Raw genomic sequence first — 23,566 nt, 5'->3', positions numbered from 1 at the left:
AGACGGGAACCGGGGGTGGGCGGAAGATCTCCTCTTAGGAGAGCCCCAGAGTCTAGGGCTCACTTTGGGAAGTGATTCCCATTGCCAGGGAACACTGGCTCACCAGTGCCCTTAAGCCCATCTTACTGTGTGGCCCAGGACAAGCAGCTAGCTAGAAGCTGAGCTCCTGCCCTGTTCTTAAGAGCGTGGACTCAGAATTCTAGAGCTGACTTGGGAGATTAAAGTCCCTATGCAGAGGCACAGAGAGGGACAGGGGTCTGTTGAAGGCCACACAGCAGGGTCAGATATCTCAACCTGTCACAGGGTAAGCATAGGCTCAAGTTCCCTACCCCTCAGTTTTCACTAATTGGAGGAAGAAACCTCCATCTCAGTCCCTATTTCTAGAAGCACTCAGCTGGGCTACAGATGGGTGATCAGAAGCACACGGGCCCCAGATGCCTGGAGACAGAAACAGCCAGGGTCAGGCGCCTGGATTCTATTAGCACATCCGGGGAGCTAGCTGAGTCCTTCCCAGTATGCTATGGGGTGAAGGCAGAGGTATCTCAACCCGGAGGCTTAGGCTTTGGCTAGTATTCCATCCTAAGGGTTCTTCTAGAGTCACACTGCCAGACTGCTCACCCTGTAGCCCTCTCTGGAAATTCACTTCTTGCATGTCCTCACTGGACTCACACATAGACATCACCCACATCCCAGAGACTTCTTGTCAACTTCTCTCTGCCTGAATTTCTGCTCCTTGTTACACAGCCACCATTGCTGATTACAAATGGTGTTAGTGGTCCCATGGTCCTCTTGACATCAAACCACGTTATGTCAAAGTCATTGGGCTCTGGTCAGAGTTGGAATATACCAAGAGAAGGCCCCATGGGGCTGGCAGAAGGCAAGAAAAAGACAGGCCTCTGGGTTCCCCTGCTCATAAACAACAGTACTGGGGCCCATCTTTGCCTCTCTACTTACTTCTCTGGGCACAGGGTTCGAGTACCTTTTGGTTACTCACTTGGCATCCTCTGACTGAGTTTCAGCGTCATGCCAGCTCAATGTGCCTTGTTGAGGGCTGTCAGCTACGGGGAAGTGGGTTCTGGGCACCCAGGAGGGGCCTTCGGCTTCTGTTAGTGAGCAAGGTGAGGCCTCAGCCCTCAAGCAGGACAGATGCGGGATCCTGTCTCCATTTTGTAAAGGGTCCTGGGCTGGGGGTGTGGTGGGTAGGCAGCAGCTGGTTGATAGCTTTCACAGTGTCCTTGCCTTGGAACCTTTCCTGAGCACCCCGTTGCTGAGCCACCCACCCCAGAAAAACAGTAGGGACAGAGTAATAGCAACCTTGGGCACACGTGCTCCCAGAGCTTTTATTCCAGGCCGCCGATCTGGCTCCGTGGTCTCCAGCACATGTGAGAGGGAGGAATTATTCTTTCCTGGTTTATGAAGGACTAGCTGGAGGCTCAGAGGGGGCCAAGCCAAGGTCACACAAGGAGCGTTAGAGCTGGGATCTAATCCCAGATGAGCGCTCTAACACCATGCTTGTAACCGCTGTGCCTAGCCTCTTGCCTCCTCATAGACGGTCTTGAACCCAGGGCTGAGGGCAGGAAAGGTGGGGGCTGAGTCAAAACGAGAACAGGAAAGGAGCTCATCCATAGCCCAGAGACTCCCAAAATGGTGATTTGTTCTCCCTCTGCCAGGAAGGCGGGTAGACGGGTGTGGGGGGAACGTGTGTGTGTGTGTGTGTGTGTGTGTGTGTGTGTGTGTGTGTGTAAGCCTGCCTTGCCCCAGCTGCAGCAGAACTTCTTGGTCCCAGTGCCTGTGCACTAGCAAAGGGGGCAGGGAGGAGCTGAAGTCGTGGGAATCAGCATCCTGGGCCCATTGATATTTATAGCTGCCCCCTCCTGAAATGTGGGCGGGGAAGGGTTTACTCTTAGGTGGGAACGGAAGTTGGTCTCCTCTCCCCAGTCCTCTCTGCTCCCCAGGGAGCAGATTGGCCTAGACTTAGCCAGGGGTCCTTCCTGGGCCAGGGTGTATGTCCTGAACTGGGGGGCTTCCCCTAGGGCAGCTGACTTGGGGGCTGGGCATTGTTCTTGTCGAGCCCCGGAACAGCCCAGTGTGTGTATGTGTGTGTGTGTGTGTTTGTGTGTGCATTGTGTATATGTACGTGTGGGCACACACATATTCATGCATGCACACCTGCTGAGTATCTTTTTTTTTTTTTTGAGACAGGGTTTCTCCATGTAACAGCCTTAGCCGTCCTGGAACTCGCTCTGTAGCCTCGAACTCACAGAGATCCACCTGCCTCTGCCTCCCGAGTGCTGGGATTAAAGGCGTGCGCCACCACTGCTGGCCCTGCTGAGTATCTAATCATAGGTAAGGAGACAGAGGGAAGGCGAAAGTGGGCTGTTTTAACAGGGCCCCAAGAGAAAAGCTGACTAGGCTGTAGGTCTCAGAGCCAGTAGAGGTAAAAAGACTCCCAGGGGCTGTGGTGCTTGAAGGATTGGGGAAGGGAAGTCCAGTTGTGGAGCCCAGCTGGGACAGTTGTGGAAGGGTGCTGGAAATAGCAGATGTTAACTGATGGCAGTGCTCAACCAGACACTAGGATGTGATTCACCTTGACCATGGAGGCTGATGCATGGTAGGCAGAGAGGGGCACAGCATAGCAATGATGGTGTGGTAGGGTCTGCTGGCCAGGAGACATTGAGGCATTTGCCCACCTGAGTGCTCAGGAATCCTTTTTGATGGTAGGAGTCGTAGAATGGGAGTCTGGGACAGGAGAAACCTCAGTTTGGGTGTGAGGAGACTGTGTTCAGGGGCTACTCCCTGCCTTCAGGCTTCCTGCTGAACCACCTAGAGAAGGACACTTTACAGGAAACCCTGCAATCAGTCTTGAGTGGGATTCTTTGAAGTAATCTCTCTCCCTCTCTCGCCCCCCCCCCCCTGCTACAGAATCCTCTTTAAAACAGTATATTTTTGTTGTTTCATTTTTTTGGACACAGGATCTCATGTAGTCTCACTATCGAGTCTGGAATGTCTAGGACCCTTAGACTTGCTATTTAGCCAAGAATGACCTTGAACTCCAGATCCTCCTGCTTTTGCCTCCAAGTCCTGGGATAACAGGTGCATGCTGCCACACTCAGTGTGTGCTGAGGACTGAACACAGGGCTTCACACATGCTAGACAAGCACTCTTCCAAATAAGCTACATCCCCAGCCCAACATTTATTATTATTATTATTATTATTATTGATTTTCAGACAGGGTCTTGCTATATAGCCTAGGCTGGCCATATACTTGCAATTTTGCTTCTTCCTCTCGAGTACAGGGATTACAGTAATGTGCTATCACTCCTGGCAAAAAGGACATAAAACTCAATCTACAAACATTTGTTCAGGAAGCTGCTACACTCATACTGGGTAAGACAGGCATCCCACATTCCCAGAATCATATACCTCTAGACGGGATGGAGATGACCCCTGGGAGCACTTTGAGGCACATTCTGAAATCCCTGGTCAGCACAGTGACCTCTCCAGCTTCCAGTGGACAAACCCTGTGCTCATCTCTGTGGTGTAGAGTCAGGAAAAGGGAGATGAGACATCTGTTCCCGTGGGGCTGCGGCTCCTGTGGGTGAGGCCAGGGCCCATGTCAGGGAATAAGGACAAAGGGCAGGGAGGCCTGGCCCCCAATCCACTAAGGAAGCACTGTGTGACTCCAGGGCAAGCAACTTCTTGAGCTCTGCTGTGACCCACTTGGGGCTGGTCTGGAGTCAGGGTTTCTGCTCTTAGGGCTGTGGAGGCAGGAGGGTGAGGGGTGGGGGTGGGGACATACTGAAACGTTTAAGTAAGCATGAGCCATGGCTGGCAGCCTGGCTAATGCACACCAGAGTTGGCAGAGCTGGCTCCTCCACAGGCTTCGAGCCGGCAGGCGTGGGTAGGCACTGAGCGAGAAGGACTGGTCAACAGGACAGGCAATGTTCTTGGCCCGGCCCACCCACACTACCTCTAGAACATGGGTGATCCAAGCCACCAAGCCACCTTGACAGCAGGTCCAGGTTACAAACTGCATCAGAGACAAATGTGTGGCGTCCTTTGCTGTTCTAGCTCAAAGGAGGTGGAGGTTTTTTTTTGTTTTGTTTTTGAGCTGAGGGCCTTGCACTTGCTAGGCAAGCGCTCTACTACTGAGCTAAATTCCCAACCCCTGATGGTTTTTCTTTCTCTCTTTCTTTCTTTCTTTCTTTCTTTCTTTCTTTCTTTCTCTCTCTCTCTCTCTCTCTCTCTCTCTCTCTTTCTTTCTTTCTTTCTTTTTTGAGGTGGAGGTTTTTAATGGAGGTTTGCTACGACGTAGGAGGGCTTGGAAAGGTGGGAATCATTACTGGAGGGACAGGGACCTGGATTTCTCTAGAGATATCTCTCTTCTTGCGGGGTGCGGGGCTGAAGCCACACTGGTGGATGCCCCTACCCTGCTGGTCTGATCTGGGATGGCCCACTCTGTTGGGGTGAATGAGAATGTCTAGAGTGATTGGGGGAGTCCTTATTTCACTCTGAGCCCAGTTTCCTCCTCTATAAAATGGGACTATTTCCTCCTGCCTTGTACTCCAGCACCCACCAGGGCTGGCTCTGGAAGAAAGCGATCACACTGAGTGATGAACTGGCTTGACCTCTCTCCCTGTTAGGAGATTTGTATTCTCCAGGAGGCCAGAGAGCTAGGGAACCCTGCCCTAGAAAGGATCTAAACTCTCAGCTATTGGTGCTGATCCAGTTAATCCCAAGATTCCTTGCAGATTCAGCAATGAAGGTAATATGGTGCATCCAGACCCACTTTGTCAGCACTTAGAACAAGAGTTTTATCTCTAGAAGGTTTTGCAGAATTAACATAGGCTGGGGCAGAGGGCATGCTGGAGAGGCTCTGGATGTGGCTGGCAGTTGTCAGGGAGTCAGTGAAACAGAGAACCAAAGAGGAAGCAGGCCAAAACCCCCAGCCCACAGACCCCTAATTTATCTTCTCCTGGTCCTGACCGGGAGGTGCAACTCTGCACCCCACCCCACCATGTCCCCCAGGGCACCACACAAGTCCAGGTCTGTCAGGCTGAGGACTGAGGATGAGGCAGCGGCCACTCCCGCCCTTACTGCCTCTGTCAGGGTCTACGAGAGCAGCTGTATCCCAACCACCATGGCCTGTGCCTGTGGGTTCTCATGTGCGTGCTCCATCTGTGTGCGCCAGTGAACAAGCAAGCATGGACGTCAGGGATATCCAAGTCCCCCTCCCTTACCCTATCCTGGGCAGCACGCCCAGTTCCCAGACAGCCTATACACTTCCTGCGTGAGCTCCACACATGCCCATTCCCTTCCCTGTGGCCCTCTCCCTTCGTGGTCCCAGCAATCAGCAGCTTGGCCCACCTGGCATGGCTCACCCTCCCCCACATCCCCACCCCCACCCCGGCAGGCACTGCTAAAAGGCTCTTCTTGTCCTGCCTGGGCATGTGGACCCTGTGAGGGGGAGCTCAGTTATGTTTAGTTCTGGGGCAGCTTTTTTAGAGTCTGGGTGGGCTGTGCTAAGGCCCTGGCCTCTGCCCTGCCTCAGAGATCCGGGGCAGCATGCACAGTGCACACACACAAGGTTCATCTGTCTCCACACCACGGATGCCCCTGTAAATCACTCTCAGAGCCAACAGGAACTACTCTGGTTCTCTTTCTAGTATCTGGGGCCCTGGAGCTCCACTGTCTTAAAAACTCTGTATCTACTGATCCCCATCCAGAAAATCCTGAGAGCTTCCCTGGGAGGCATGCTGTGTAGGTCCCACCTCAGTCCCTTATACCCCAAGAGAGGCCAGGCCAGAGAAGGGGTATGGGAGTCAATGTCCTCAGTGCTATACTCTGACACACCCCAGGTCCTGAGGTTACAGTCAAGCCTTCTTTTTTTTTTTTTTTTTTTTTTTTTTTTTTTGAGACAGGGTTTCTCTGTGTGGCTTTGCGCCTTTCCTGGAACTCGAACTCACAGAGATCTATCTGCCTGGCTCTGCCTCCCGAGTGCTGGGATTAAAGGCGTGTGCCGCCACCGCCCGGCGCAGTCAAGCCTTCTTGAACTGGAATGCCATCTTCTTTCTCCTCATCCTGTCCCTCAGACCTCGCTCTCACCTAGCCTTTCCCTCTGTTCCTCTACCAAGGGCCTCCCACAGAGCTCAGGCGGAGTGGACTCCCTTCTTCCTTCCCCTGGGTTTTTCTTGGGCAGCTGGGGTTCTGTAAAGGCCTTAGACGTTTGCTTCCTCTCTGGGGGCTCATTTCTCCTGTCTGTACAGTTGAGATGTTGCCCCAGATGGTTGCCAAGAAAACTTGCCTCCCAGACCCTATGACCTGGGTACTCTGGAATGCTGATAGGTACAGGGGAGCCTCCCAAGTGTGCCGCAGCAGGGACAAGAGAACCCAAGTGCCCTCCAGGAGAGGTGGAGTGCAGCTTTCCTGAGGCAGAGCTCAGGATGGGTCTGGACAATTTGACTCCACGGGTCAGACAACATGGGGTAGCTGGAGACCCCACAAACAGAAATCAGCCTGGGAAAGAGTACAGACACCCACCTCCCCTGGATTCCTGATGCTGGGCTGTGAGTTCAGCCCCCACAAAAACCCCGAGACTGTGTTGGGAGTGACAGAGTTGGGTGTGCTGGCATAGGGGAGAGTATCAGCTATTTCATCCCTTCCCCATGCTCAAATCCTTCCTGAAATCCAGGGTGGGCTTATTGTTAAAACACGGGCGCCCCACTGCCCACCTGCTCTGTACCTGCAGCCTCTTCCCGTCACCAACAGTGCCTAGGCTGTGGCTTCGTGTTCTGCCATTTAAGGGTTTTGTGTCCCAGCCCAATGGCTCTTCCTGTCCTGTGCTCAAAATACGCCTTCCAGCCAGGCTGCTGCTCTTTCTATTTCAACACCGTGTTACACCCACCTAACTGGCCCTGTGTCTCACCCATCTTGCTTCTGATTTCCTCCACACTTTTCACATGGCTCTTTCTATACACAATTAGACACTGCTCTTTGCAGCGCAAGGCTCTGGGTTTGATCCTCAGCTCTGGAAAAAAAAAAAAAAAAAAGAAAGAAACTGCTCTTTGAATTTTACTTCACTGTTGGACCTCCCGAATTAATATGAGCTCTCTCCATTCCCCCTTCATCTTCCCCCTCTCCTCCTCTTCCCCTGCTTTTTTTCTCTTTTGTTTGTTTTTGAGGCAGGGTCTCACTCTGGCTGAGGCTGGTCTGGGACTCATTCTGCAGCCCAGGCCGGCCCTGAACCCACAGTGAAATCCCTCTACTTCAGCCTCCTCAATGCCGGCATTACAGGCACACGTTGCCACACCCTGATTCAGCCCTGCCCATCTCTACGCAGCCTTAGTGCCGTGTCTCATGTTGTCGGTGCTAAGATGGTATCTGGGAATTGCTCTCAGTTAAAGCCCTAGTAGGTAGGGGCTGCTGGGACCCATCTCTTGGCTGGAAATTGGGGGTTGGATGAGCTGAACTCCCAGCTACCTCAGATGCTCCCTTTCATATCTTCCAGGTCTGTTCACCACTGGGGCTGTGAGGTTTTAGGAAAGGAAGTCTGTGAAGCAAGGATGGGGAGCCTGGATCCATCCATGAGTCACCTTAGTGCAGGGGGTCCTTTCCTGACTCATTTCCCCTCTCGGTGCCTTGTGGTCCCCTTCTTTAGGACCAGTTTCCCCCATCTGATGACAAGGGTGTGGCCAGGGCCCCTGGAGGCGAGACTCAAGTTCCTTCTCTGCTCTTAGTTGCTCTTGGAAATGGTCCTGAAAGATGTAGGCTGAAGGCCTGATTCATACATGGGTAGTAATGACTGATGGACCCTGAGGCTACAGATCTTATGGCATAACCAGCCCTTGTCTCCAGTAAAGGAAGAATGCTGTAATGCTAGGATTCCTGGCGCTGTGACAGGCAATGGATGCGCATTAGCACCTCTGAGAAGGTACACTTTCGCTCAGGCTCTGCTGCTCAGGGACCGGGGCTTGGGACAGGGGGTGTGGCACGGGCTGCCCCAGGGCTGAGATATCTGAGGGGTAGCAGCCTCTCCTCTGGAACCTGAAGACTGGGTGGTCCTGTGTGTCACCAACCAGGTCCTCTCAATGAGAACAGTAATGGGGGGGGGGGGGGCTTAAGGGGGGGTGGAGATAGAGGCAGAAACCAGCCAGCCAGCCAGCCCCTGGGAACGAAAAGAGAGGTGCAGAGCTTCGACAGGGTACAGAGGCCAGAAGGCAGTTAGAGGAGGCCATGGCAGAGGTGTGCTGGGTACACACAGGGTGGGGCATTGTGCCTTCTCTCTACTTCCCATCTCACGGTTCTCCCCATTTCTGGCTCAGGGTATTTGTGTCCAGGATGCCCACGTATTACTGCCATGGGTGTCCTTTAAGTACCACTATGGTCACTCCAAACCTGTCTGGCAAAGAGACTGGAAAGCACTGAGGTGACCCAGACAATCTGGGTGGGCAGAGCCACGCCCTTGGCAATCTGACTCCAAGGGGCCCCTTTCCCAGGATCTGACTTTCTAGGGTCAAGAAAGCCAGACAACCTGGAGTCCTTGGATAGCTGAAGTCCCCATAAACTGAGATCAGAGGAGCAGTACAGGCCTTTGGACTCGATCCTGGCCTGTGAGTGCAGCCCCCACTAGATCCCCTAGGCTGGATCTGGGTCTCAGCCCCTCACTCACCAGGAGATGCAGATCTAACCAACAGGACCAAAGTTAGAGCCAGGGCCAGGGCTGGAGCTGACAGCCCGTGTCCTGGGCCGGGAAGCATCGCGGCGGGCTGGGTGTCTGGACTTGTAAGGCGAGGGAACAGAGTGTGCAGGAGTCTGGACAGCAGCAGGAGTCTCAAGTCGTAAGTCAAGGGAGCAGGGCTCCTCGCAAGGGCTAGGACGCAAGGGCTGTCCGGTACTTAACTCCGGGGGCGGGGCAGGCGCCGACCCGCGCTTGGATTTCGGGCGGGGGCTCCCTCTGTCTGCTCCCACCCCCAGCTTTCTTAAAGGGGCCGTTCTGGGCTCCTGCTCCTGGTCAGGGTTGAAGAACCTTTATTGCCAAGTCAGACTCATGCCCCATTTTAAAGATCTGGGACAAAGTCTCTGAGACTTTAGATCCCCAGAACTCTGTGGGCAGGATCGCTTGAGAATGGGAAAGGAAGTGTGAGCTGCGGGCCCTCTTCTGCCCTTGCGGGGATGGTGGGGGGTTTAGGTGCCCCAGTGGTCACAGGTCTCTAAGGACTCCGCTGGAGCAGAGCGCTAGACAGGACTCTGAGTTTGACCTTCCCTTCCCACAGACTGTACTTTCTCCGCCTGTAAAGACTAGAGGTCTCGACCTTACGTTGCAGCTCAGTCCTATGATAACATGTGCTTCGAAACAACCCTCAAGGCGAGGGCTGAGCACCCTTCCCCTCATTTTGTGTAGGAAGAGCCCAGCTCAGAGTCCAGGATCAAAGGCAGGTGCCTGGCCATTTCCTGTCAGGAACCCAGGCCTCCTGACCTAAGAACCTTGGTGTTTTCACTTACCCACTGCCTCCTGGAAATCTGGCCCTGGATTTAGCTCCTACCTAACAGCTTCAGGCTGGGGCCTTCTCCTCCTGGCTCCTTCCCAGGCAAAAGCCTGCCTAGTCCCAACCAGGAGCTGGAAAAAGCAGAGTTGTTGTGGCCTTTCCCAGTGCCTGTGTTCCGCCAGCCCCAGCTGCAATGGGATCTGGCCTGGGTTTCTCCAGTGATTGGATGGAGCACCTCTGTACCTCTCTTCTCTCACACAGAGCCCTCCACTGGGCTCCCTGCTGCAGCCCATGCTCCACTGTGCACCCTCTTCCCAATCCTTCCCCCTAGCAACATGACGGTACATTTCATAACTGTCGACAGAACTGAGCCCCATTTGGATGGAGAATCTGAGGCCGAGAGAGATCAAAGGGCTTGAGTAAGTTGATCCAGACAAGGGGTAGCCAAATCATTGAGCCCAAGCTCGGTGCTCTTCTCGCCATGCCTGGTTCTCTATCCCAATTTTCTCACCTGACTGTATGACCTTTAACTGGTCCCTTCTCCTGTGTTTCAGCTCCTCGTTTACGTTTGGATTTATAAGGATGAAGTATTTTAATATGTCTCAAATGCCTACCCCAGGGGCTGGCATGCAGTAGGTGCTCGACATATATTTGTCTTGTATCCCCTTTTTATTCTATACATTCCAGTACCTCAGTTTGTCTACAACTTACTCACACACGCCCTGCCGCCCCCCATGGAGTGCCATCGGTGAACCTTCAGCTTTGCCCCCAGAGGCAGTTGCATGTAGTAGGTATTCAGTAAGTGCCTGTCTAGGTTGACTAAGACGCCATTTGTTACTATTCTGTAGGACTTTGACAAACTTAAGAACTATCCAGGCACCCTAGGCAACTGAAGCACTGGGTCCATGACTTGTTTCTTATTTTCCTTCTTCTGAGTCAGCAAGACACTTGATCCTCATTAGGAGCCAATTACTGTCCAAATATGGATCCAGGGTTGGGGAGGGGAGGCTTCTGGGAATGTTGGGGGGATAGAGTTTTCTTTTTTAAGAATGAAAGGGAGAGGAGGTGTTTCTCTTTTTGTGAATTAGAGATGAGAGTGGAGATTCCTACTGGTTCCATGCCACCCATCTTCTCCCATCTTCCTTGGCCCCTACCCACAGATTTATTTGCCCACCACCACCAGGAGTCATTTGCCTGTCTGGGGAGCCTCCAGACAAGTGGCTGCTGCCCATCCCGCTGCTGAGATTTAAGGCAGAATGAGCTCAGAGCCTTCCCCAGCCTTGTTGCTGGTGGGGCTGAGAAACACAGACCTAAAGAAGAATGTAATCAGCGCTGTGTTCATGACCCAGCTTGCGCATCTCTGCTGGGGGTTCCCAGTTTGTGAAACATTCACCAGGAAAAGTAACTGGGCAGTAGAACACTTGCCTAGCATACACAAGGCCCTAGATTCAATCTCTAGCATTGGGGTGGTGGGGAGGGGAATGTGGCTCAATTGGTAGAGCTCCTGCCCAGCATCTAAAAGCCCTGGGTTTGCTCTGCAACAGTCATAAAAACTGGGCATGGGGCTAAAGAGATGGCTCAGCAGCTAAGAGTTTGCAGAGGACCTGAGTTTGGTTCCCAGTACTTGCATTGACTGGCTCACAACTACCTGTAGCTCCAGCTCCAGGGGCTCTGATAACCCTTTTCTAGCCTCCGTGGGTACCTGCATACAGGTTATACATTCACATAAACATACAAAAAATAAAATTCAATTAAAAAAAAAAATGGGTGTGGTGACACAAGCCTTTAATCCTAACACTCAGGAGGTAGAGGCAGGAGAATCAGAAATTCAAGGTCATTTGCAACGACAAAGTTAGTTCCTGGGTTGAGGGGCGGGGGTGGAGGAGTGGGGGAGAGAGATGAAGGATAAGAATCATTCACCTGAGATCTTGACGCCTTTGGAAATAAGTGTGTTCTCAGATGAAAAGAAAACCTGAGGCTCTTTGAAGGGTCACTGGGGCTCTGGGCACACAGGCTTGGCTTCTGTGAGTCTATTGCATGAGACTTGAACCCTGGGCTGATGCCGAGCAATGGCATCAGAGTTGAGGCCCCGGGTAGCTTTAGAATGACAGATCATCTCCCACTGACTCAGAGCAGTGCTGTTGGATGGGGGTTAGTGCTGGCTCCTTGTCCTCACCCCAGCATCGAGGGCATGCCTGTCCTGAGCCGAGCTGACCTAAACCTCCCTGGCATCCTCAGGGTTGACTCTTGCCTCCATTCTGCCTGCTAACCTTTGCCATGGCTTTCCTCCAGTTGGGCTGACCAGACACCCACAGGCAGGTCCTGTTGCCCCCACTTCCCTGCTCACGTCTTACCCCCTCAAGAAGCCCTAGCTGCTCTCTTCCCCCAACAGACTTTTTCTGTGTACACTCCCATAGAGTCTTCTCTGTAGCTAGACCAGAGCAGGGGGTTTTCACTCAGTGCTTTCAACACCCCCTAGACTGACATCTCCCCTGGGACAGGACACTTGGGGTGACCGGAAAGAAGATGGCTCAGAATGCTCCCACTTGTAACAGAAGTCAGAGGGTTGCAAATCCTCGGAAGTTTTAATGACTGTTAGTATCTGCCGTCTCTGTTTCCCCAAGAACTCTAGGGAATGAGACAACAGACACCCACTGACTCCTACTTCCCCACCAATGTGTAGCCCTGCAGCCTGGCCAGGTTCTCCTGGTCACTTTGACTGGCCCCCATTCCCAGTGTATCTGGGAGGAAGCATGCCAGTGCTGGCAGTGGCTACAGCCCCACCCTGCCCTCAGCCTGGGTGTTTTGCACCCTGACCAACTGGCTCCACCCAAGGAGCCTGTGGCCAAAGCCAGCCTGCTGGTAAATGGCATGTGCTTGTGCCCTCAAAGGGGTGGTGTCTGAGCTGTGCTGTGCTTCAACTGCTTGGGCCCTGCCCTTAGGGAATTGGCCCTCTGCCATGAAGGACACAGAACGCCGACTGCCCTGTGCAAAGGGGGCATGGGTTTTAGGCATTAGTTCCTTGGCTCTATAGTTTCATAATTAGGAACTTCTCTGCAGAGCCTCAGGCTAAGCCTCTGTTAGGAGTGGTCTTGCTCCGGCTTCTGGCCCAGGAGCCTGTGGTACTCCTCCAAGTGCAGGCAGCCAGACTCCGGCGGGCAGGAGCAGCTAGCCCCAACAATTACACAATTCAGAAGCTGAAAAGTTGTCTTTGCTGCTTTGGGAGCAAGGCTGTGGATGGGAGGCCCATGTGGAGCTTTGCCTGTCCAATCCTGGGTGGGCTCTGGACCCCACTTATGCCATACTGGCCCTATGGGTTGGGGGTAGGGGAATCTACCCTCTCAGGGCCTCTCAGGTTCCCCAGAGCAGGCTCTCCCCTGCCATACCATGTCCACAGAGGCTTGTGACTTCAGTGACTGTGACCAGCTGGCTACAGCTGACTCCCTCTGGGATGTGCTATTTCTAAATATTAGTTCATGCTGTTAACCCTTGCTGTGCTGTTCTGATGGACACTCACCACCTGCAGAGACAGCCTCTCAGAGGGGTGGGTAAATGGGCCCCAGCTAGGTGGAAAATCTATGAGCGTACTCACTCAGGATCTGGCATGAGTTGGGCACCTTTGAAAGGTTCGGCTGGGTTTCTTGGAAGGATGAAAAATACCTGCTTAGGCCTGGGACCAAGGCTTGTAATGGGCTTTAGATGTGGGTCTGAGCTGGCGGCCCAGGCAGGGCAATGGAAAGAATGTGGGGTGAGGAGCCAGGAGTTGGGTTTTGCCAAACCTCTTCTGTGTGCCTGGGATGAGTCATATCACCTATCTGTGCCTTTCCCTCATCTGTACAGAGCCACCATGATACTGGAATGATGGCCTCTAACTGAGACACAGAGGCTTTGTAAACTGAAGGACAGAGCCTGGAGGTTCAGCCAGGGTCTCATTCTTGTTTATGACTCTCAGGATTCCTTTAGGAAAGGCACCTGGAGCAAGCTGGTGAGGCTACCATCAGCCAGTCTGGAGCTTGAGGAGTATGTATTCTATACAAGCCTTCACAGCTTGGGCTGTGGCCATTCCTGGCCCATTGACTGCTTATCCTTATATAGTAAAAACCTCATGGTGGGGCTGGGGGGATGGCTGAGTGCAAGTATGAGGACCTGAGTTTGTATCCCCAGCACCCATGTAAAAAGCTAAGCATGGCCTTATTTATAATCCCAGATCTGGAAAGTAGGTATAGGTAGTTTCTGAGAGTTTGCTAGCTAACCAGTTTGTCTTAAAACTGTGAGCTCTGCATTCAGTGAAAGACCCTGTCTTAAAAAGTAAATAAGGTGGAGAGAGGGCTGGAGAAATGGCTCAGTGGGTAAGAATGTGCATTATTCTTCCAGAGGATCTGAGTTCAATTCCCAGCATCCACATCAGGCAACTTACCACTTACCACTGCATGAACCCCCAGCTCCAGGGATTTGATGCCTCTGGCTTCCTGGGGCAGTCTCTTACACATGCACACACCCACAAAGACAAACGTGTTACAGGATTAAAATTAAAATAAATCCTTAAAAAGAATAAGTTTGAAAATGGTTAGAGAAAGGCAGCTCACATTAACCTCTGGCTTCCACACCCACAGGCAAACACACCTGCACATCCATGCATGTAACACCCACATACACAGCTTGGCAGGGACCAGTCTCTAAGAAGCCCTCGGCAGTGCCCATCTGCTGGTATTTACATTCTAGTGCAGTCCCTGCCCTGGATGAACAGAGCTGGCCAAGAAGGCAGGTCAGGAGGGTGATGCAATCTCCAAGGTAAGGTCACAGTGGCTTCTGCTTTGCTCCCTCTGATCACTCGCTGTGACTGGCCATGAATAAGGACCAACTCACCTGTTAGGAGAACAAGCCATCTTTGGGTATGGATCTGCCAGCTCTCCAAATACCCTTTCTGATGACTGCAGGCTCTACTTCTGTCTCGACTGCCCCCTCCCAAGAAATCTAGAACCAGAATCTCCAGCCAGATCTCTCCCAAATTCCTAAACCCCAGGCCCTGTGTGAGACCGGAGGTTTCTGTGGTAAGCTCTGTGTGTTTTGTGATACCAGATAATGGGTGTAATACTACACAGCTGCCTGCCAAGGGTAGGCCGGTGAGTGAGATGGGCAGGTGTCAGCACTCAGAATGTACTGCTTCTGCTGGTGGAGTGGCATCCCCTGATTAACCAGAGAGACAAAGAATTACTCAAAACTGTTCTCCTCTGTCCCCTCTGCTAAGGAGTGAACTCAGACCTCACGCAGCTAGACCAACCTGAGCTGCACCTTCAGCCCCTCAAAGTATTTTTCTTTCAGTGTGTATATACATGTTGTGTATTCATGTGTCCATGTGAGTGCATATGTGGGAACGTGTGTGTGTGTGTGTGTGTGTGTGTGTGTGTGTGTGTGTGTGTACGTACATGTTTGTGCACATGTCTATTGAGGCCAGAGCTCAACATCAGGTGTCTTCCTTAATTGCTGTACATCTTATTTTTAATTTGTGTGTGTGCATAAATACATGTTAGAACACACATGTGGAGGACAGAAGACTACTCTTGGGAATTCTCTCCTATCATTTGGGTCCCAGAGTTCAAATTTAGGTCTTCAGTCTTGGTGGCAAGTGCCTTTACCCACTGAGCTGTCTAGTCAGCCTGTCACCTTAGGTCTTTATTATTATTATTGTTGTTGTTGTTATTGTTATTATTAATGTGTGTCTGTGTGCATGTATGCCACATGTGTGAATGTATTGGTAGAGGCCAGGAGAGGATGTTAGATCTGCTGCAGTTGGAGATACAGGCAGTTGTGAGCCAATGACATGGGTGCTGCCAACTGAACTTAGGTCCTTGGGAAGAGTTTAACTGCTGAGCCATCTCTCCAGTCCTTCACCTTAGCTTTTAACTCAGGGCCTTGTCCCTGAACCCGGAGCTCATTGATTAGACTGACTGGCCAAAGTGGTCCAAGGATCTGCCCCTCTCTGCTCTCAGGCCCTGCTCCTTAGCTCTAGAGTTCTAGAGGTGTACCATGGCATCTGGCTTTTTCCAGGTGCTGGGGATCTGAACTCAGGCTGTCATGATGTGTGGCAAGCACTTTATCAACAGATTCATCACCTCTCTGTGCCAGGCACTATGCTTTGGGCACACACTGGGGACAGAGGGATGACTGATATATAGAAGCCTGACTTTGGGGGACTTACAAGCTCCCCAAAGTGACTTGGTGATTGGTTGTGAAGTAAAGACAAGAAGGGTGTGCAGGACAAGCCCAAGGCTCAGGCACTAAGGTGGATATTAGGGTGACACACTGAGATGAACTTGGGGTGGGGAACATCTCACAAAAAGTTCTTTGGAGGCTAGGGGGCGTAGCTTAGTTGGTAGAAGGCTTGTTTAGCATGTCTAAAGTTCTAGGTTTGATCAGATGAACCGAATAAAACGAGACATAGTGGTGGGTGGCTTCCACTTGCCCTCTTGGCACTTGGGAGGTAGAGACAGGAGGATCAGAAGGTCATCCTCAACTACAGAGTGACTTGGGCGTGTTGGTTTTGCCCCTCATGTGAAACCCAAGTGGCATGGTGCAGGCAAGAACCTAGTGCTGCTGAGACTATAGGCATGTTGGGGAACTGTTGATGTGACACTAGGGAAGGAGCCTCAGGAGGAGAGGGGACTGCCTCGGGCAGATGAAGAATGACATAAAGTGAGACAATGATCCAGGTCTGGGCTTGGAAACACCAGAAATTGACAGTTTTTTTTTTTTAAATCTCTCTTTTCTTCTTCTCTTTTCTCAGTGGTATGCACATACCCATACAACACAAAATAATAGAATAATAATAATAAACAGCTTTTGTGTGTGATGTATATATATGAACACCTGTGTGGAAGCCAGAGGTCAGCCACCATTGAGTGTCTTCCTCCATTGCTCCCCACCTTCTTTTTTGAGGCAGAGTCTCTCTCTGCACCTGGAACTCTCTGATTAGGTAAGCTGATGGCCAGGCATTCCTCCCCAGTGCTGGGATTACAGGCATGCATTGCTCCACGCAGCTTTTTTGTGGATCCTCTGAGTCGGAACTCAGATCTTCAGGCTTGCACAACAAGCCTGTTACCCACTGAGCTATCTCCACATGCATCACCTGGCTGAGGGAGAGCCCACCAGACTGCTTCCAAGTAAACTTACTATCTTTCCATTCTGTGATTAATAAGCATTTGCCAAGACTGAAAGGTCAGGGTGAGGAAGAAGAGCCAGAAGAGAGCCTGGAAAGGGACCACCAAAACCAGGGAAGGACAACCAGGAGAACATCCTGGAGTCAGGAGAGGTTTTGAGGGGTGCAGGGAGTGGTCAGCCGCGTTGGCCGGTGCTGCCAAGAGGCTAAATCAGAAGAAGATGCTAAGAGCTCACTGTGTGCAGGTCTGCGGGCATCTAGTCCAGGCTAGCATGGGTGAGGCAGTAGGCCTCCAGCCAGCTTTCCGTGAGTCAAGGAAACAGAGGCAAGACTGGCCACCACAGGAGAAAACACCCTTTGAGTAAACGTGTCTGTGAATGGTGGAGAGGGACAGTTGGGTAAAGACAGGGTGGGTTCAAGGGCAGAGTTGTTTTTTACTTTTAAGAAGATTTATTTATTCATTTTGTGTGTATGTGTGTACGTTTGAGTGTATGTATATGTACCGCATGCACACAGAGCCCTAGAGGGCCGAAGAAGGTACTGGATCCCCTGGAATGGCAGTTGCAAGAGGTTATGAGCCACCCGATGTGGGTTCTGGGAATAGAACCCCAGTTCTCTGGAAGAACTGCAAGTACTCTTGCCCCTCCGAGCCATCTGTCCATGCCTCAGAAGCACAGATTTTAGGAGACAGAAGGGGCCCTGGATATCAGAGGTGCCAGAGGTGCCAGAGGGCATGTGGAGATCTGAGGGGAGCAGCCACAGCTTCCGGTGGGAAGCAGATGGGCCTGGCTTCTGTCCTGGTTTTGCTTGGTGCAGGTGAGTAGGAAGTGCATGAAGCCCTAGTCATGTAGAGGGGAGTAGACATGTGGGACAATGTCTGGGCACAGGGGAGCAAGCTGCCCAGAGGTGAGGCTCATCCAGGTTGCCAGATCCAAGGATGAGAGCTCTGAAGGCAGGAAGTGCCTGCAGCAGGAGGAGGTACAGGCCCAGCATCCAGGTGTCTCATAGAGACTGCCCGGGAGTGGGAAATGGAAGGCTGGTGTCCAGAGGGAGGCAGCAGTGGAAAGCCCAGGACCACTGTTGGGAACTTGGCCCAAGAGGGAGTTGGTAGAGGTCCTCGCACATGAGGAAGACCAGGCACTGACTGGGGAGTGGGCCCTCTGTGGGCCCAAGCTACAGGGTCACGGCAGGAGTTAGGAGACAGGCAGAGGCAGTCCTGAACCAGGGCCACCAGGTTGTAGGTGAGGGACTCTAGTAAGTAAGAGAAGCTGAGCAGAGTTACTTCTGGACACTGGAACCCATGTGACACAGAGGGGACTCGAAGATACAAGGAAGGGGCCATGCATGGAAGAACTATCAGCAGGGGAGGGCCAAGGGAGGTAGGGAGTAAGTGAGGATATGGAGCAGGAGAGCAGCCCTGGCCAGATGAAGTTGGGGGGAACCCATTTCCTCAAGAAAGCTATGTATAAAGACACGTGACAAGCATAGAACAGACCCCTGGGAGGGAAGCGTTTGGAGAATCCCACCAGGCAGGGGAGGGGGCTGCCTGGAGTGCTCACAGGGTGGGGTGAACAGGTCCCCCAGAAGAGGGGCTGCTGCTGCTGCCTAGGAGTCTGCTCTCTGTTCTGAGCCTTTCAGTGCCCAGGAATCTTGATTTTCCAGCATGCCTGATTGTGACTGTGCTGGGTGGCTGCCACGAGTTCAGATCACCATCCCAATGGCTGTGAGCAGTGAGACTGTGACCTGAAGAGATTCTTGAATTTTGTGTCCTGGTATTCCTGCCACTGATGAAGTTGGGGGCTCTAGATTAGTCCTTGATTGTTGTGGATGATTCCTTTACAGTGTGAAGGTCTGTCACCGGGATCGGTTTAATAAAGAGCTGAATGGCCATTAGCTAGGCAGGAAGAGGTTAGGCAGGATTTGTAGGGACAGAGAGCTCTGGGAGGAAGAAAGGTGGAGCCACCTGCTAGAGGGAGAGGGAGCAAGACATGCAGGAGGAGAGGTAAAAGCCATGAGTCACACGGCAACATGGAGATGAGTAGAAATGGGTTCATTTAAGTTCTAAGAGCTAGTGGCACGAGCCTAAGCTATAGGCTGAGGTGTTGTTTTGTTGTTTTGTTTTGTGAGCTGGTGACCCCAAAGAAAAGCCCGTCCATACTCTATCCCTGTGTGGTCTCAGTGTCCACACTGGGGTGGTGACAGACCCCACTGAAAGGCCGTTACCCTTCATCCTTTTGCTCCTATGATGAAGACCTTTCTTAACCTGGCTCAGGTCAAATCCCACTGGTGGATGAGCCCTGGATCCTCCTAAGCTCTTGGGGGTGAAGAGGTTTCTGGGGTTGTCCCAGCCCTGGGGCTCATCTCTTCATCACGTGGAGCCTGCATAGAGGCTCCGACCCTCAGTATTTCCCAACATACTCCGTCAGAGGTGCTCTCTACCATACCATAGCCATGGGGTCATGCTGCTGCTGTGAACATCAGTGGGAGCCCCCCACTCTGTTTGTCCTTCACTCTGTGTCTGAAATGCCACCCTGAGGCAATGCCACTCTTTTAGCTAGGTGTGGCTCTTTAAAGACATCATGCCCTGGCAAAGGAGTCTGGGAAGGGGCTGTGAGACAGTTACACCTTAGTGGGAAATACGTTCGCTCAAACAGCAAGACTGATAGAAGATAGGACTTGTCTGGGAGAGGTAGGTGGAAGGGATGGAGGGGTAGAAGGTCCCAGAGGATTGTGGAGGTGGACAGGAACCCTTCACCCAGGACCTACTCACCCTTTCTGTTCCTGTCCCCAATCATAAGATACCCCCTGGTAGTGAGTCACTGGCTCAAGGCCCGTGTCACTCACTACTCCCTTCTTAGACCTTAGTTCCTTCTTACTGAGGAACGCCCAGGGCATGCAGCCTGGTTGGATGTCAGAGAGGGCCATGGAGTTGAATTTTCCTGTAGCAGGGCTCTCCGTAGAGAGCTGCCATGCCTCTGTTCAGGCACCACGGCAACGGGGGAAATAAACACTCCGGGCCTCAGAGTACAGGTTCTGCCGTGATGTGATGTCATCCTGCTGGCTGAAGTGCCTCTGTGGCTTCAGCTGCTGAACCCAGACTTCTTCCCCACAGACCCCAGCTGTTTGGGAGTCTCCAAAGTGGGGTGGGTAGTGGATAGAGGGGCCTGGGCGGGGGTCCTGTCTCCTGGTCTCTCAGGCACTGCTTGTAACTGCTCATATTTCCTCTCAGCCTTTACCATGAAACTGCCCAAGGGAGCCAGGAACTATGTGTTCTATGCACAGCACCCAGAGAAGGAGGAAGAGGTGCCCTCATGGCAGGAGATAAAGCAGACCCCTGTCGTCATGGCCACAATCAAAGGTGAGAGCAGCCCTACCCTAGGGCCTAGTGACCTAGTGGCTAGGTCACTGTCAAGGGCCTAGCCTGCCAGCGCCCCCTCCTGCAAAGCCCCACAAACACCCCTCAAGTCCTCAAAGCAACCCGCACCTCCAAGCTCTGCCCACTCACTGGCTCTGTAAGACCGGGAAGAGAGTTGGAGCGTGGGGGTGTACAACATGTTTTGGGGAAAAGATTAGAGCATTTAGCTTGGTTTTTCACTTTTCAAGGTGCTAGGGATTGAACCCAGGGACCCATCCATTATAGGTGAGGACTCTACCACTCAGCTGCTTCGCCAGCCCTACCTTTAGTGATTTCTATTTCTTTTTAATGGAGACCAGGCAAATGAATTCTCACTAGGTTGCTATTGACTGATTATTACCCGGGAAGTGTTTTAGGGCAGTGATTAAATGTTTGGGTTCTGTTGATTCTCACATCACCAGTTACTGTAGCTGGATAGATTACTTTAAAAAAAAATTTTTTTTTATTTTTTTATTTTGCCTCAGTCTTGTCTGTAAGATGGAAAAGACAAGAGCGTCTGTCTTAATAAGGTTGTCTAGAGGCTCAACTGAAATAACAGTATCAAGTGGTTAGCATGAGTCTTATTACAGACCAAGTTCTCAATGAACTGTGACTGTTGTCTTTCTACAACAGGCCGGGATCCACAGGAAATTGCATCTTACTCTGCATACTACCTTCCTTGTAGGGAACCAGCTCGATGCCCAGCTCTGTGGCAGTGTGCCATCAGCCAGAGCAAAGTCCCTTGTGTTCTCATGCTACATCGATCACACTGGGGGCTGAGTCTAAAGATGGTCTTGTCTGTCCTCACAGGTCCAGGGCCTGCCAAGTACCTCCGGCCATCCTGTACTGGCTATGTAGCCCATGACATCTCCATGTTTCAGGAGCCAGCTTACACCCTACACTCGAGGCACACGGAGAAACGTGAGCAGAACCCACGGTCAGGGCGTGAAGGGTCAGGGCGACTGTCTAAGATTGTATCCACAGGCCGCTGGGGGCTTGGGCTGGTGAAGGTGGAGACAGGTGGAAGCCAGTAATATTTCCTAAGTGGACCTCCACGTGTGCAGCCAGTCAGGCAGATCTCCCCAGGGAGCTGTGGGGGGCCTAGAACTGTCACCAGCAGAGCAGGACCCTCTTTCCCTGGGGCTCTTTGGCTCTGGGTGTCTCATATTCTGCTGGGGATGCTTGCAGTAGTCAAAGATGACCCGTGACAGACAGCCGAGGCCAATGAGATGAGAGGTGGAGTGGGGATATGGTCATGTGTTTGGGGGCCTGAGGTTTAGACTGCCCCCCATCCCCCCGACAGTCACATCTCCTTGGCAGAGGTTTCTTGGCTGGGACTGAGCCCTTTCTCAAAATTCACGGTAGCTACAGTGGGTGTCAAGGCCCTTGGCACCAACCCGGAAGTGTCTGTGGTAGGAGACTAACCACACTGTGGTCTGCCTGTCCTTATCTGGTCCTTCCAGCAGTCTCCGGCAGCCATGCACGGAAGGTCCCATTTTACAGATGAGGAAATCAAAGTACACAGACCCCCAGAGGAATCTGAAGAGAGTCCTCGGTGGGGTGGCAGCTGTGGCCCCTCTTTGTCCCCCGCAGGGATCATAGACACATACAGCCCCGGGCCTTGCTATTTCTTGGATCCCAAAGCGACTCGTTTTGGAATATCTACCTGCCCCCAGGTCCCCATGGAGGAGCGCATCTCCAATCTCCGTAAGACGGGCTGGGAAGATGGGCCGTTGGGAGGACGGGGTGTGGGAGGCATCCAGTCTTAGAACCTGGGAAGGGGCGAAACGGGGGGGGGGGTACCTGAGAATGCTGACATCTGCCCATTGTCACATCAAGATACCAGTGTTAGCCAAGTAAGGTGGCACACAGTAGTAATCTCAGCACTTGGAAAGCAGAGGACAGCCTGGTCTGCACAGCCTGTTCCAGGCCAGCCATGTTATATTAAAAAAGAAAAAAAAAGACAAATATGATGCTGCCACCCCCACCCACGTGTCACTGTTTTTATGCACAGAAGCCAACGTTACGATATACATTGTGCTATGATGTCACAGGGTCATGTCAAAGTGGCAATATTGTCATGCTAATGAGCTCACAAACTAATGACCTAAAGAAAATTTCCTGGTGCTGTCATGGGACACAAGGCAATGCCATCATGTTGACTGCCAAGGAGTCACGGCCACAACGGCAGTGATGGCTTTTTTTTTCGAGACAAGGTTTCTCTGTGTAGCTTTGCACCTTTTCCTGGATCTTAGTCTGTAGACCAGGCTGGCCTCAACTCACAAAGATCCGTCTGCCTCTGCCTCCCGAGTGCTGGGATTAAAGACATGCACCACCACCACCCGGCGGTGGCTTTTGTTTTATGACAACAATGTCTCTATCGTGGTGACTGTCTTCCCTGCCCACAGTGCCATGTAGTCCTAATGTTCCCACCCTGCTGCTGTGCTGTTTCGTTTTTTAAGCCCCCAGGGCTGGGCAAGAACTCAGCTCCCTCTGTGAGACGCAGCAGCTGGTATTGGGGCCTGCGAGGTTCTCCCATCTTCCTCCCTTTCAGGCCTAAGCACCACTCCAGCCCCCTGCCACTACAACCTTGAGAGGACTCGGCCCCCTGGGGAACGGACGGCTCCCCAGTACTCAATTGGCTACCGGTGTCCATGCAGAGTGATGGATCCCAACCCGGCCTCCAACCAGTACCAGCTGCCACTCTCACTGGGACCCAACACCCCCATCTTCCGAGCCGCTCCCTGCTATAGTCTGGGTTCCTCCAGCAAGAACTGGTTCTACAAAGAGAATATAGCGGGAGGTCCCGGACCTGCTATGCATGCCCGACCTGAGCCATCCGTCTACCAGAACCGCAGCCCTGTGTTTAGCATGGCCAAGCGCTTTGCCTATCCACTGGACCACACACTTCGGCCTGGCCCTGGCTCCCACAATGTCCAGCCGGTCACTGTGCACAAGCCCCGGATACCTGCCTTCACCATGGGCATCAAACATTCGCCCCACTTGTGCCCATTGATTGTGGACATTCTTGACTGAGGCCAGTGCTGGTGCATGCCCCTCCCTCCTCACAGATGCTATTATTTTCCTATACCACATTGAGCAATCTGATAATGGTTTCCCTTAGCAGAGCTGGTACCTGCTGAAGAGCCAGCACACAGAGGCATTAGATAAATATTTTTGTTTATTCATTCCTTTGTTTTGTAAACATTTTCAGCTACTTCCTCTGGACCCTGCTCTGGGTGAGGGGCTGGGGATCCTTGGTACATGTATCCTGTATACATGGGGTTCGATGCTGGCCTCTAGGGGAAGCCACTGTGTGATTTCCGGGGAGCCTGGGCAGGCCCACCTTAGAGTGGCCACTGACAAGCTGTGTGGCCTTTCCCTGTGCTGCTTCTCTGGGTCTCGCGGTCCCTTTCCGATAGTGCCAGGGATCGCCCTGGATGAAGTTTAAATTCCCCCCAGTTCTAGGGCTGTATCTCTGGTCCCTGCCAGGGTCATTGCTCAAGATAGGAGTGGGGATGTGGGCAGAC

At 52.3% G+C, this 23,566-nt stretch overlaps 2 protein-coding genes across 2 annotated transcripts in view; one reads left to right on the top strand and one right to left on the bottom strand.

Moving 5' to 3' along the window:
• Cspg4 (chondroitin sulfate proteoglycan 4) overlaps window positions 1-8,857 on the bottom strand; it is a 39,123-nt gene extending 30,266 nt beyond the window's left edge. The window contains exon 1 of the mRNA XM_036192985.1: window positions 8,670-8,857. Within this exon, the coding sequence (XP_036048878.1) occupies window positions 8,670-8,757 (88 nt within the window). The 5' untranslated portion in view covers window positions 8,758-8,857. The remainder of the gene's footprint in view (window positions 1-8,669) is intronic.
• An 11,020-nt stretch (window positions 8,858-19,877) lies between these two features.
• Window positions 19,878-23,224, top strand: Odf3l1 (outer dense fiber of sperm tails 3 like 1). The gene is made up of 4 exons (XM_036191828.1): window positions 19,878-20,000; window positions 20,847-20,957; window positions 21,630-21,743; window positions 22,591-23,224. Exons 1-4 carry the CDS (start codon window positions 19,880-19,882, stop codon window positions 23,070-23,072), a joined length of 828 nt encoding a protein of 275 aa, XP_036047721.1. The 5' UTR covers window positions 19,878-19,879; the 3' UTR covers window positions 23,073-23,224.
• The last annotated feature ends 342 nt before the right edge of the window (window positions 23,225-23,566 follow it).

Source organism: Onychomys torridus, chromosome 7 (genome assembly GCF_903995425.1).
Source record: "Onychomys torridus chromosome 7, mOncTor1.1, whole genome shotgun sequence".
Classification (NCBI taxonomy): Eukaryota; Metazoa; Chordata; class Mammalia; order Rodentia; family Cricetidae; genus Onychomys; species Onychomys torridus.
This window is presented reverse-complemented; position numbering and strand designations above follow the sequence as displayed.

Bases quoted from the DNA above. Each gene is read 5' to 3' on its own strand.
- Odf3l1 (XM_036191828.1), top strand. From the start codon at position 19,880: ATGAAACTGCCCAAGGGAGCCAGGAACTATGTGTTCTATGCACAGCAC. The intron at 20,001-20,846 runs GTGAGAGCAGCC...CTGTCCTCACAG, and splicing joins CGTCATGGCCACAATCAAAG to GTCCAGGGCCTGCCAAGTAC. The intron at 21,744-22,590 runs GTAAGACGGGCT...CCTCCCTTTCAG, and splicing joins GGAGCGCATCTCCAATCTCC to GCCTAAGCACCACTCCAGCC.